At 43.9% G+C, this 14,789-nt stretch overlaps 1 protein-coding gene across 2 annotated transcripts in view; it reads right to left on the bottom strand.

Annotated features, from left to right (window-relative positions):
• The window catches only part of GAREM1 (GRB2 associated regulator of MAPK1 subtype 1), a 235,988-nt gene extending 235,262 nt beyond the window's left edge, over positions 1–726 (bottom strand). For both annotated transcript variants that reach the window (XM_018039594.1, XM_018039595.1), the window contains exon 1: positions 496–726. In XM_018039594.1, coding sequence (XP_017895083.1) covers positions 496–616 — 121 coding nt within the window. In that variant the 5' untranslated portion in view covers positions 617–726. The remainder of the gene's footprint in view (positions 1–495) is intronic.

Here is a 14,789-nt window from a genome sequence, read left to right as displayed (position 1 = left end):
CAAGCTGTAATAAAAGGTCTCTGAGAAATGTGATCTCTTTCATTGGTCATCCAGGACCTTTCCCCCTAAAATCTGCTCCTTCTTGGGGAGGGGCGGGGGAGAGTTGCCAAAATAAAGATGCCACCCAAGGCACAATTATTTTGTGAGAAAGTTACCTAAGCTAACTCTTCAGGGTTTCTCAGGTTGAGTAATTCTTGCAGGCGGGTAGGGAGGGACAGCTCGCCTCCAAGATTACTATCTGCAAAGGTTTCCCTAATGTTGTTTTTTTTTTTTTTTTTTTTTGGCGTCCTTTTTAATTATCCTGCAAGGGCTTTGATTTTCACATCTCTAGCTGCTGCTGGGGGGAGTTGAGAGCGACGCGCCAGGGCTGCGGCAGCCGCGCGGGCCAAGTCCAACGCCTGGGGGGCGGGCAGCCCACTCCCCACAGGGTCCCACCCTCCCCGGCTCAGGCGCGCACAGCCCAGCCAAGACTGCGGTTCGCGGGCGGGGACTCACCGCTGTCCAGCCGCGCGATCTGGGGCAGTCGGTAAGTGCTGACCAGCAGGTCGAGCGGAACGGCCACCGAGCTCCACTTCACATCCTTGAGGCTGCAGCCCAGCGAGGGCGCCGGGTCCATCTTCCCCGCCTCCTCCGGCCCCGCGCTCCCGCCGCCGGCACCACCCCGCGCCTCGGCGGCCGCCGCTGCTCGCGCTCGCGGAGCTGGGACGCGCGAGGGGCGCCCGGCACTCCGGCCGCGGGCAGCCCGGGGGCGCGGCGGCGGCTGCGGCAGCCGGGAGCGAGGGAGGGACGGAGGGGGCCCGCGGCCGGCTCAGCTGCCGCTGCGGGGCATGGCTGGGGCGCCCCGCGTGCCCTCAAGCCCGGAGAGGACAGGCAGCAGCCCCGCGGCGGCCGGGGTGGCTGCGGCGGCTCCCGCTCCGCCTCCTCCTCTGGCCCCGGGTCTGCAGCTGCGGCGGCCGCCCGCTCGCCTCCTCCTCCTCTCACCCCTCCTTCCCTCCGCCTGGAGCGTGTGAGGAGGAGCCGCGGGTCTGAGAAACGCCATAGCAGCGCTCCCAGCACTGACTAATCAACAAGGTGCGAGCAACGCCTGCGCAGCTCGGAGAGACCCCGCCCCCGCCTCCCCGGCGCCGCCCGCCCCGCCCCGCCCCGCCTCCCGCTCGGCCTCCCCCGCCCCCCGCAGCCGGGCGGGCTCGGCTAGGCGGCGGCTCCAGGATCCGGCGGGCGTCTGGGCGCGCTCCGCAAGCTTTAGCTCTCGCTCCCCCGTCCGACCGCTCCGGCGCCTTGCAGCCTCGCCCGGCGCCGCCGCACGCCCGCATTCCTTCGCTTTCCCGGGGCCTGCCCGGAGGGCGCCCCGGAGGAACACGCCGAGCTCGGGAATCTCACTCGTCCTGAAGATGTAGCTCCCTCTCGGTCCATCCCTCACCGTGGCGCTGGAGTTGCTGTTATAGGGCGCAAGAGATCTGTGTGGTGCCCATCTCTTGAGAGTGCCACAGCTGGGAAAAGCATCCATCCCTTGGCGTGCCTCCCGCCACCCCGCCCCGACAGCCCTAAAACTCTCCAGAAACGCAGCTGGAAGTTACCCCCTTGAATCTACACTCAAGTTTTAAGATTATTTTACACCAGACTCTGGCTACAAGGAGGAATGAAAAAGACCTAATCACCGAGAAACAGAAAGGTAACGAATTATCAGTATCCACACAAGGGAAGATGACTGTCAGGTTGGCACCTTCATTGTACCTACCGACAAGCTGCTGGAGACAGCGGAGATTGAGACCAACAGCCACAGACACGCCAATTTACTGGGAGGCGACGGGAACCAGCTGTTGTCACATGCTTTTCTCACTCATTTCTCTCCCAGGGTTGGACTAATTCTCATTTTCTAGATATACGTACCAAGACATTTGGTAAATTGGCAAGATTGAGCACTTGTAGATAGATATGCCTGGATTCAAGCCCACAGTCCACTTTCTGTGATAAACACTCTGTTTTCCGCAATATTGACTGTGGCCTACTCCCTGCAGACAGAGCTCAGAGGTAGCTGTAAGATTCCCGTTTCTTTAAGCACATCCTAACTTTTAAGTGCTACTTTTTTTCTTTTAAGATTATTTTACACCAGGAAAATAATGGCTTCCCAGGTGGCACTAGTAGTAAAGAACTCGCCTGCTAATGCAGGAGTCATAAGAGGCCTGGGTTCTATCCCTGGGTTGGGAAGATCCCTTGGAAAAGAAAATGGCAACCCACTCCAGTATTCTGGCCTGGAGAACCCCATGGACAGAGGAGCCTGGCAGGCTACAGTCCATAGGTCCACAAGAGTGGGACACCACTGAAGCGACTTGGCACACAGCACACACACCAGCAGAGGCAAGTGGTGGCCAGGTGAAAGGGTTACATAGATCAGTTCTTTATATTTTTCAGTACACATTCAGTGTACAATACATGGAAGACAAAACAAACACCTCCTTCACCCGCCCAGGGGGACTTGAAAACAACCACTGCCTTTCAGATGGCTAGCTTAGGTCTGTGCCAATGAATAAACCTCTCCATAACAATTACAGAAAAACCCTGGAGATGCTTCTCGCACTTTCCCTGTCCTCCCCCTTGGAAGCACTGAAGATGATTTTCACAAAATCTTCTGCTCAAAGTTTTCAGCTTTGTGTCACTGATGTGAAGTTTTCAGAAAAGTCTTGGGAAAAAAAAGGTGGGGGGCAGTTTTTAGTCTGTTTTACTCCAAATCCCTGGTGATTCCGACGGAAAAGAATCCGCATCCAATGCAGGTGATCCCTGTTCAGATCACTGGGTTGGAATCTTCCCTGGAGAAGGAAATGGCAACCCACTCCTGTATTCTTGCCTGGAGAATTCCACGAATAGAGGAGCCTGGCAGGTTCCAGCCCAGGGGGGTGGTGAAGAGGCGAACGACTGAGAGACTAACATTTTCACTCGGAATCAGAGGTCCATAAAGTTGGAAGTTTTGCTCACAGAAAGAAGAATTTTAAAAAATGAAAAGGAACCAATTTTCCAGTAGTCATGTATGGATGTGAGAGTTGGACTATAAAGAAAGCTGAGCACTGAAGAACTGATGCTTTTGAAGTATGGTATTGGAGAAGACTCTTGAGAGTCCCTTGGACTGCAAGGAGATCCAACCAATCAATCCTAAAGGAATCAGTCCTGAATTTTCATTGGAAGGACTGATGTTGAAGCTGAAACTCCAATACTTTGGCCACCTGATGCAAAGAGCTGACTCATTTGGAAAGACCCTAATACTGGGAAAGATTGAAGGTGGGAGGAGAAGGGGATGACAGAGGATGAGATGGTTGGATGGCATCACTGACTCAATGGACGTGAGTTTGAATAAACTCTGTGAGTTGGTGATGGACAGGGAGGTCTGGCGTGCTGCAGTCCATGGGGTTGCAAAGGGTCGGACATGACTGAACTGAACTGAACTGAAAAGCAATCAAATGCCAGCTATTTTTTTCCTATTTAAGTAATTAATCATTTCTGAAAATTAAGCTCAGGCTCCAAAAATGATTCAAGAAACATTTAAGAATGGACAGGGTCAGGGGTCCTTCAGCCAGTTAGTAGATCCTTAAACCTTAAATGGTATATTTTAAAAAATAATAATTTTCTACTATTACATACTCTTTAAAAGCTTCAGGGAATAGGGAAAAGTAGTTCTTTCCCATGAAAGCGCTGGTAACTTATGACCTAAAGGCAAGATAAAAAAGTAAAAAGATTAATGCAATCAACTTTTTTTTTAATCAATAGAAAACTTTCATTAGATTTGCTCTTATTGCTGACCTTGCAGAAGAGTTTTCATTTCAACCTTGAGTATTAAAGGAAAGAAATTTTAATGAGCTCTAAAATCTTATGTAATCTCCAGTTGTGGTAGAACTGCTTCAGAAAGATTTTATTTGTAAGACGAGAGTTTTGGTTAAACTGTAGGGGAAAAAAATCAACTGAGAAGAGTACTCTTTCAGTCTGACTGGACTGCACTTCCAAACATGATATGAGGAGGCATGTTGTCTTAAGATTGTTGGGCCAGTGCAAACCACTCACATAAAAGTGTAACAACTGGGTACAGGGGCAAAGCTTACAAGATTTTACAGTTTACGAAAAAGAAACCCCCAAGAAAAATTTTCTGTAAAGCAAAATTCAATGTACTGGTCCCTCATTCCTGCCAAATACGTTTTAAATTGAGATTTGTGGAAGGCAGCATTTTATGGTGATTAAAAATATTGACTTCAATGCCAGATGGCATGGCTTTGATTAGTGACTCTGCTTCTATTCAGGAGCTTGGGCAACTTGCTGTTTCCTCTTCTGAAAAAATGGGGATGATTAATATAGGCTGAATGTTTGTGTTCTCCCCAAATTCTTAGGTTGAAACCTAATACCCAGGTGGTGATTTGGGGAGATGATTAGATCATGAACAAGAAAACGGACCCTAAGCAATTATCCTTCAATTAAAAAAATTAATAAATTTTCAGTTCAGTTCAGTCTCTCCGACTCTTTTCGACCCCATGAATTGCTGCACACCAGGCCTCCCTGTCCATCACCAACTCCCAGAGTTCACCCAAACCCACATCCATCGAGTCAGTGATGCCATCCAGCCATCTCATCCTCTGTCGTCCCTTCTCCTCCTGCCCCCAATCCCTCCCAGCACCAGGGTCTTTTCCAATGAGTCAACTTTGCTTGAGGTGGCCAAAGTACTGGAGTTTCAGCTTTAGCATCATTCCTTCCAAAGAATACCTAGGACTGATCTCCTTTAGAATGGACTGGTTGGATCTCCTTGCAGTCCAAGGGACTCTCAAGAGTCTTCTCCAACACCACAGTTCAAAACCATCAATTCTTCGGTGCTCAGCTTTCTTCACAGTCCAACTCACATCCATACATGACCACTGGAAAAACCATAGCCTTGACTAGACAGACCTTTGTTGGCAAAGTAATGTCTCTCCTTTTGAATATGCTATCTAGGTTGGTCATAACTTTCCTTCCAAGGAGTAAGTGTCTTTTAATTTCATGGCTGCAATCACCATCTGCAGTGATTTTGGAGCCCCCCAAAATAAAGTCTGACACTGTTTCCACTGTTTCCCCATCTATTTCCCATGAAGTGATGGGACCACATGCCATGATCTTAGTTTTCTGAATGTTGAGCTTTAAGCCAACTTTTTCACTCTCCTCTTTCACTTTCATCAAGAGGCTTTATTTTAAAAAGAAAGAAAACAGTTCTCATCAGACTCAGAATCTACCAATGCCTTGATCTTGGACTTTCCAGCCTCCAGAATTGTAAGAAATAAATTTCCGTTGTTTATAAACCCCCTAGTCTATGATAGTCTGTAATAACAGCCCAAATAGACTAAGAGAAAAATAATAGTTATCATCTCATAGGGTTGATATGAAAATGTAATCCTTTAATATATGTTGAGCATTCAGAACAGGGCCTGACACATAGGAGGGCTTCCCTGGTGGCTCAGCTGGTAAAGAATCTACCTGCAAAGCAGGATACCCCAGTTGGATTCCTGGGTCAGGAAGATCCACTGGAGAAGGGATTAGACTACCCACTCCAGTATTCTTGGGCTTCCCTGGTGGCTCAGATGGTAAAGAATCCGCCTGCAATCCGAGAGACCCAGGTTCAATCCCTGGGTGGGGAAGATCCCCCAGAGAAAGGAATACTGAAGTGGGACTACCCACTCCAGTATTCTGGCCTGGAGAAGTCCACCATGGGGTCACAAAGAGTCAAACACGACTGAGTGGCTTTCACTGCACTGACACATGGGAAGGGCTAAAAGAAGTATTGGGGTTTTTTCTTTTGTTTTCTTTAAAAAAAAAAACTTTCTGACTACTTTTTAAAAACGTACTTATATTTATTTATTTGTTTGGCTGTGCCAAGTCTTAGTTGCAGCCCTTGGGATCTTCACTGCTGCATACAGGAGCTTAGTGGTGACATGCAGGATCTTTAGTTTCAGCATGCGGGATCTAGTTCCCTGACCAGGGAGTGAGCCCAGGCCCCCTGCATTGGGCACTCAGTCTTAGCCACTGGACCACCAGGGAAGTCCTGAAGTACTGATTTTGAAGGGGCGAAGTTTAGAGAGGCAAACGGAGCTGTGAGGAAGTGATTCGATTTTGGAAGAACAGTTATATCTGGCAAGTAGTAGAGAGCATCAGTCCTCAAATGGAAAACCCAGGTGCCTGCTCCCACCTGTGGAACCTCTGTCCCTAAAGCTAGAGTCTGTGGGGTTAATTCCACAGTAAGCCAGTCCTGTCACCCAGCCAATCCAGGCCGTGGCCGTGATGACTCTTCATATGCTGATAAGCTCAGAAGTGAATCAGGCATATGATACTATATGACTCCTATGAGGGGCGCTTCATGACTTCCTAACTGTGAAGCTTCATTTTATACGTGCATAATTCGTTAATTCTCTGCATTATCGGCTTTACGAGATAAAAACATTACATGTTGGTTTTCTTTATATCAGAATGTTCTGGGTCACATAATAGGCTAGCAGTCAAGTGTGATATTAAAGTTCATAGCCCTGGTGTTTTTTGGGTCTCTAAGCTCTTTTCCCTGTCAACTAAAGTCCATACTGTTGCCTAACTTAAGTCACTCTGCACTTAAAACCTTGTACAATGTCTTTATCTTCAGTGTCAGTGGAATAAAGTGTAAAGCCCTTTGTCTGTATAAAATATTCTTCCTTTATGTGATTGGGTGTCCTCTCCAGCCTCATCTTGACTGACTACCTGCTGATACCTTACAATCTGGTGGTAGTAGTAGACAGTAGTAGTGCTTTCTTGTAGTTGCCCAAATATGCCATGCTAATACTGGGTTGGCCAAAATGTTTCATCCGGTTTTTCCATTACAACTTATGGGAAAACCCAAACAAACTTATTGGCCAACCCAATACATGCCCTTGAAGAGGTGGTCCTCTTGGCTTGGGATGCTTTTCTTCCTTTCTTTTCCATGAAATTCTGTTTCCTTTAAAGAGCTGACCCTCTCTTTCCCTTGTCACTATCATACCTGGCAATACTCCGCTTTTAATTGTGCTAATTCCTCTGTGCTTTACCATCTGATTTTATGTTTGACTTTCCTACTAGACCATTATTACCCATGGTCACTGAAAGTGTCTTTTACTCACCTTTGTTTCTCCAGGTCTTGCTACCATGCCTGGAACATGGAAAGGGCTCATTTAGTGTTGAATTGAACCAAATCGTCCTTACTCTGTGTCATTTAGTGTGTGCATGTTCAGCCACTAAGTCATGTCCAACTTTTTTGAGACCCCATGGATGATAGCCCACGAGGCTCCTCTGTCCGTGGAACTTTCCAGGCGAGAATACTAGAGTTCTTGAGTTGCCATTTCCTCCTCCTTATCGTTAAGTAGGATACCACATCTGGATTATGAATGATTAATATTTATCAGGTCTAGACATTTTTAAGATTTTTAAGGCTCTGATTCCATAACAACAATGGTTACTATTAGATTGGCCCCCAGTTCTTCTCACTTATCTGAAAATTTAAATTTTATTTATTGAAATCAAGTTCTGCAATTTTGTCACTGAACTGGAAATGTGCCTCTGGACCCATCAGTTACAACATATTAAAATTGTTAGTGTGTTATTAGTTTACTGTTGATTACCTTGTTTGTAGTTTCCTTTGCCAGGATTTCACCCTCAGAAGAGCTTGTTTTACTATATTTGCATCCTCCGCAGCTGGCACATAGTAAGTTCTCTACATGCAGGTAAACTAATCAAACTTCTTATCCTATCTGTCTATCAAGAGAATGTATAAATGGAAAAGTAAAGTGCCATAAAGAAGCACATCCCATATGGGTACTTTCAGGAAGGATTTTAAAATATATTCAGAATTTTACTTTGTCATCTCTTCCTTTCCTGCTTTCCATATAGAGCGTGCCTTTCTTAAGTAGATCACTGACTAATATCTGTAGTACAGTGTCAATATAGGAATATTAAAGGAAAATATCCATATCAAGGAGAAATATTCCAAGTTGCAAACTGGATTTTGTGGGGCATGCTTGCTTTTTGAAAACATGCACAATGTATTCCTATTATAAAATATGTAAAAATATGTATCACATTGCAACCTAGTATACGCATACATGTATTATCAAAACAAAAGTTTTCCAAAACATCACTTTTTTGTGTGCTTCTAATGCATACTGAATCCTGATCTTTTAATCTGTTCTTTACTGTTTAATTTTTAGCAGTATTCATGATCCACTGATTTTATTTTACAGTTCATAACACAAGCCTAAGTGTTAAAACCATCCTTTTAAATAATAATTCTTCTGTGTGTTGTTGTTGTTTAGTCATGTCTAAGTCTTTGCAACCCCATGAACTATAGCCTGCCATGCTGCCCTGTCCATGGGATTTCTCAGGCAAGAATATTGGAGTGGGTTGCCATTTCCTTCTTCTGGGGATCTTCCCTACCCAGAGATCGAACCCACATCTCCTGCTTTGCCAGGTGATTCTTTACCACCGAGCCACCAAGGAAGCCCTTTTTTGTGCTTGAAGTATTTACAGTTTAGTAAAGCAGGGAACATTATGGCTAAAGTAGGAGCTTATAAAATTCAAGAATTATAACAAATATAAAAAGCAAATGACAATATAATTATTGAATTTACCAAAATCATCATCGTGTGTGTGTGTGTGTATGTGTGTATGTGTGTATGTGTAACTCTGTAGGTTATGGGTTTGGGTTTATGAAGAAGCAAGCTCTTTATCGATGGTATTTTTCCTCCCAAGAAAACACAAGATGTCAGTCTGAGAAGATGCTGGTGATTCGCGGTGGTCCTGGCTCCTGTGTTCTTTGTAAATTATGTGCAAGGCTTTCCAAAGGAGTGGTTAAGTGATTCATAGCTTAGCTCTATAGTTCTGCAGTTTCAAGAACTTTGCTAAAGTAATACACAATTACTAACTAATCACTAATTACTAATTTTCATGTATTAATAGTTTTTAGTCATACATTTTTGAAACAACTTAGCATGCATGCATGCATTGGAGAAGGAATGGCAACCCACTCCAGTGTTCTTGCCTGGAGAATCCCAGGGACGGCGGAGCCTGGTGGGCTGCCGTCTATGCAGTCGCACAGAGTCGGACACGACTGAAACGACTTAGCAGCAGCAGCAGTCATACATTTAACATATTGGTTAAAGAAATAGCTTAGTTGACTATAACACTTGTAAAGTATTAACAGATAAGCTCAGATTCTTTCCACGTAGAAAAGTGTATGGTTCATAAGATAATTTACATTTTTCTTAGTAAATATATTTAATGCAACAAAGCACAGGCAGACAACATTTCATTTTGCTTATATTGTTGCCCAAATAATAATTATTAATAAATATTTCTTAGTGCAGAAATCTTCACAGGATGTGGGCAAGTTTGTTGTTGGTATTCCAGTGATTTGAAGCTTCAAAGGAGTTTTAGTATCAGAGGCAGTTCCACATTTAAGCCTCTCCCTTGAAACATAATGAGATTTTAGCTCCCTGCTGACAAATCCTCTAAAGAGAGGCCATCAGATATGTTTCTACCCCTCTTTGAAGTAAGCAGTGAAAAGAGAAAGACAGGGAGAATATGCTTATGTGGCACACCTGTCCTGGACCCCTGACCCCCCTGGTCCAAACTGGGTGCATCTTTCTTCCCTGACTGCTCTCACACTCAGGTTCCCGGTTTATGGAGGCTGGAGTGTCACCTTCATTTACTTAGAATTGAGATCATGCACAACTCCAGTAAATACTCTGCTGCTGCTGCTAAGTCACTTTAGTCGTGTCCAACTCTGTACTGTACGACCCCATAGGCGGCAGCCCACCAGGCTCCCCCGTCCCTGGGATTCTCTAGGCAAGAACACTGGAGTGGGTTGCCATTTCCTTCTCCAATGCATGAAAGTGAAAGTGAAAGTCGCTCAGTCGTGTCTGACTCTTTGCGACCCGTGAACTAGTCCATGGAATTCTCCAGAATACTGGAGTGGGTAGCCTTTCCCTTCTCCAGGGATCTTCCCAACTCAGGGATCGAACCTGGGTCTCCCACATTGCAGGCTGATTCTTTACCAGCTAAGCCACAAGGGAAGCGACCCCATGGGCTGCAGCCTACCAGGCTTCTCCATCCCTGGGATTTTCCAGGCAAGAATACTAGAGTGGGGTGCCATTGCCTTCTCTGAGTAAATACTCTACTCACTCCCAAATTCACCTCTTAAAGAGTTTATTCCTTTCTTCCACCTCAGAGACAAATTTAAAATTCTCCAAAGTGGTATTTATGTGTCTATTTCATAAAATTTTTAAAATATAGAACATACAGTTAAGAAACAGTGTAACCTACAATTCAGTTGCTCCTTGGAATAAAAGCTATGACAAACCTAGACAGCGTATTAAAAAACAAAGACATCACTTTGCTGACAAAGGTCCATATAGTTAAAGCTATGGTTTTCCTAGTAGTCATGTACGGATGTGAGATTTGGACCATAAAGAAGGCTTAGCACTGAAGAATGGATGCTTTCAAATTGTGGTGCTGGAGAAGACTCTTGAGAGTACCTTGGACTGCAAGGAGATCAAACCAGTCAATCCTAAAGTAAATCAACCCTAAATATTCATTGAAGGGACTGATGCTGAGGCTGAAGCTCTAATACTTTGGCCACCCGATGTGAAGACCCAATTCACTGGAAAAGACCCCGATGCTGGAAAAGGTTGAAGGCAAAAGGAGAAGGGGGTGGCAAAGGATGAGATGGTTGAATGGCATCACCAGCTCAATGGACATGAATTTGAGCAAACTCTGGGAGGTAGTGAGGGACAGAGGAGTCTGGTATACTGCAGTCCATGGGGTCACAAAGAGTCGAACAGGACTTAGTAACTGCATAACAACAATTTATCACTGTTCATATTTGGTGTATATTCTTTTACTTATAATATATATATTTGTCTCTACCTATTTAATTTGGATCAACCTGTGATATAATTTTGTAGTCTAACTTTATCACTCATTTTACCATGTTAATATGTATTCCAAAATGTGATTTGGAAATGTCCTGTGTCACATGATTTTTCAAAATTGAGAGACTTTCTTTTTAGTTTTTATTGGAGTAGAGTTGATTTACAGTGTTGTGCTGGTTTCAGGTGTACAGTAAAATGAATCAGTTATGCATATACATATATCCACTCTTTTTAAAAATTATTTTCTCATGTAAAGAGTATTGAGTAGAGTTCCCTGTGCTATACAGCAAATCCTTATTAGTTATCTATTTTATATATAGTAGTGTGTATATGTCAATCCCAATCTCCCAATTTATCCCTCCCCACCTTATCCTCTGGCAACTATGTTTGTTTTCTACATCTGTGACTGTACTTCTGCTTTGTAAGTTCATTTGTACCTCCTCTTGTTTTTTAGATTCCACGTATAAGTGGTATCATAAAAGACTCTTTTGAACAAAAAAAGGGCTTTATTTCTGTGATGGTTAATTTTACATGTTAACTTGACTGGGCCATGCAGTGCCCTGGTATTTGGTTAAACAATTTCTGGATGTGTCTATGAGGGCGATGAGTTAGCATTTAAAGCTGTAGACTGAGCAAAACAGATTGCTCTTCCCACTGTGGGGGGGCATCAGCGCATCAACTGAGAAGCATGGCTAGAGCACAGAATGGGGGGAAAGGAGAATTCCCGCTCTCTGCCTGACAGCTTGAGTGGGGACATGGGTCCTCTCCTGCCCTCACCATGGGACTAACATCTGAGAACACCTGTCCTGTTCTCAGAACTTTGGATTTGGACTGGAACTACATCATTGACTTTCCTAGGTCTCCAGCTTATGGACAGCACATCCCCAGGCTTCTGAATTCCTTATATCTCTTAACATATATATGTACACATATATGCATACATATACTTACACATGCATACAGTTTTGTTTCTCTGGAGAGCCCTAATACAGTTTCTTAATGATATTTCTGACTCTCCCATGCTGGCCCTGGAAAGTAGTCCCCTGCCCCCTATATACGAAACTCACTAACCCTGGACGTGCTGAAATGACCTTCCCTTTTCTTGGGAATCTCTGAGTTATGCGCCTTAATAAGTTCCAGCTTCCCTGCCCACCAGACCATCTTACCAGGGATTATCCTCCAGGGATGCACTGAACCTCAATGAATGCCCAAAGTGTTGGACTCCTGCTCTTAGAGTATAGTTTTGAATTGATATAAGTGGAAATGAATTCAGTATAAAAGAAGAAAAGGAAGAGAAAAAGAGGGGGAAGAAGAAAGAAAAGAAGGACAAACATATGTAATATTAATATAAACTTTGCTTTTTATGCATGCTGATATTATAAAGGCTTTGTATTTACCATGCCAAAAGGTTAAATATGTCAATTTGAAAGTATTGACTATGTTCCAATGTATCTATTACATGACTAATTTACCAGGAGTTTAGCAGAAAAAAAAGAAAATATTTATAATAAGGAATAGCAGCCAAATCTATCTTATTGTTGATATCTTTGTTATGGAATTAATAATACCCTTTCAAAAGAGCACCATACTATAGTCTGTCCATTTTTCCATTCATTAAAATTTTAAATGTACACTAATTAAATTCCTATGTAAATGTTCATAGCTCATCTTTCACTCTTCTATCTTTCTAGTCATCATTCAATAAATATTTGTTGAATACTTATATGCCAGGCACCATTCAAGCCAATAGGGCTGCAAAGATGAGTTCTCGCTCCCAAGTGTCTTAATCTAGTAAGAGAGCCAGAAACACAGGAAATAAAGGTAATTACAATCCAGCATGGTAGGGCTTAGAGATGCATAGTGATATTTTGAGACTTACTCAGCAAGGAATTGGTTAAGAACCTCACAAACTTCTTCAAGGAGATGACCAATAGAGAAACAAGCAACAGGATGAATTAGCTAAGTCAAGACAGGACAGAAGGAGAGCGTAGGAAGTGAACCCTAGGGAAAAGGAGTCATGTGAGTTATAGCCTGGAGGGAAGAAGCAGCATATTTTATGGCAAGAATTAAAATTGGTACAATATAAGGACTTTCCTGGTGGGCCAGTGGCTAAGAGGGCACACTCCCAATGCAGGGGGCCCGCTATCGATTCCCAGTTGAGGAGCTAGATCCCGCATGCTGCGGTTAAAAGATTCTGCACACCACAATGAAAAGCGAAGATCCCACGTGCCATAACTAAGACCCACTGCAGCCAAACAAATAACTATTTTAAAAATCAGGGTAATTTTGCTGTATCGTGAGATTTGAGGGATGGGGTAGCTGAGATGAGGCTGTAGAGTTGGGTAGGGTTCAGATCATGGAGAGGTTTGTCTGTCCTGTGAAGGAAGTTGAACTTTATCATAAAGGACCTGTAGTAAGTGACCTATGGTATCAGTCATGGGAGGTACTGTGCGATCTTGAGCACAGAATTTTGATCAGGTTTGAATTTTTGAAGAGAACGTTATAGAAAGAGTATACAAGAAAGAAATAGAAAACACAGGAGGCAGCAGAAGAAGCTAGTCATAGGTGTTCAAAGGTTGAAACAGGACAGTGGAGTCTAGAAATAAAAATAAGGGGACAGATATAGGATACTTATTAAGGAGGTAAAATCCTCAGAACTTGCTTGTCAATTCACTTCACGGGAGAAAACAACTCTCCAAAAATGATTGTGAATCCCTGGGATACCAAACAGATCTGTACCGTATCCAGCATGGGTAGGACACGGAGCACAAGGACGAGGATGAGGAGCCAACGAGAACTTTGAAATACAGAGTGAAATAAGCTAGAAAGAGAAACACAAATATCGTATATTAATAAGGGGACGACAGAGGATGAGATGGCTGGATGGCATCACTGACTCGATGGACGTGAGTCTGAGTGAACTCTGGGAGATGGTGATGGACAGGGAGGCCTGCCGTGCTGCGATTCATGGGGTCGCAAAGAGTCAGACATGACTGAGCGACTGAACTGAACTGAACTGAACTGAATACATATATATGAAATCTAGAAAAATGGTACCGAGGAATCTAATTGCAGGGCAGGAACAGAGACTCAGACATAGAGAGACTTGTGGAATCAGGGTGTGGGGAGGGGAGAAGAGTGGGAAAAATCGAGAGAGTAGCGTTGACATATATGAGCTACCATGTGTGAAATAGATAGCTAATGGGAAGCTCTGTATAGCACAGGGAACTCAGCTCAAGGCTCTGTGATGACCTAGAAGAGTGGGGTTGGGGCGTAGGGAGGCTCAAGAAGGAGGGGATATATGTATACATAGAGCTGATTCACATTGTACTACAGCAGAAACTAGCACCATATTGTAAAGCAATTATACTCCAAGAAGAATTAAATAAAAAGAGTAACGTTGAACTGTCAAGTCAATCCCTTGTGGATCAGATTAGAGATAGAGTCACTTTGAAAGGACAGGACAACTCTCAGGTCCAAATTTATTGAGAGTATCAATACTTAACTGACTCTAGCGACATTATTTACCCCAGGCTGATAACTATTAAACTGACTTTCTTTGTTCTGACCCCATGCCTGCCTAGCAGTGAGAATTCTGTGCGGATTTCTTGCATGAGGCCCGGGAAACGATGATTCCTTTGACAGTTACAGGAAGGAAGAGATGAATGAATATGTTGGGAGATGAGAGAATAAGTTCAGTTGTGGGCATGTTAAGTTTGAGTCACCTGTAAAATATCCAGATGTGAAGTAGACAATCAGAAACAGAGAGCTGGAGTTTGGAAAGACATGCAGGGCCAAGATGCATAATTGGGCAGCTGATGTCATGTGAATGGATAAAATTCCCCAAAGGACGTAGATGGC

The sequence above is a fragment of the Capra hircus genome, chromosome 24, assembly GCF_001704415.2.
Source record: "Capra hircus breed San Clemente chromosome 24, ASM170441v1, whole genome shotgun sequence".
NCBI lineage: Eukaryota > Metazoa > Chordata > Mammalia > Artiodactyla > Bovidae > Capra > Capra hircus.
Note: the sequence above shows the minus strand (reverse complement) of the source record. Positions and strands in the feature narration are given on the sequence as shown.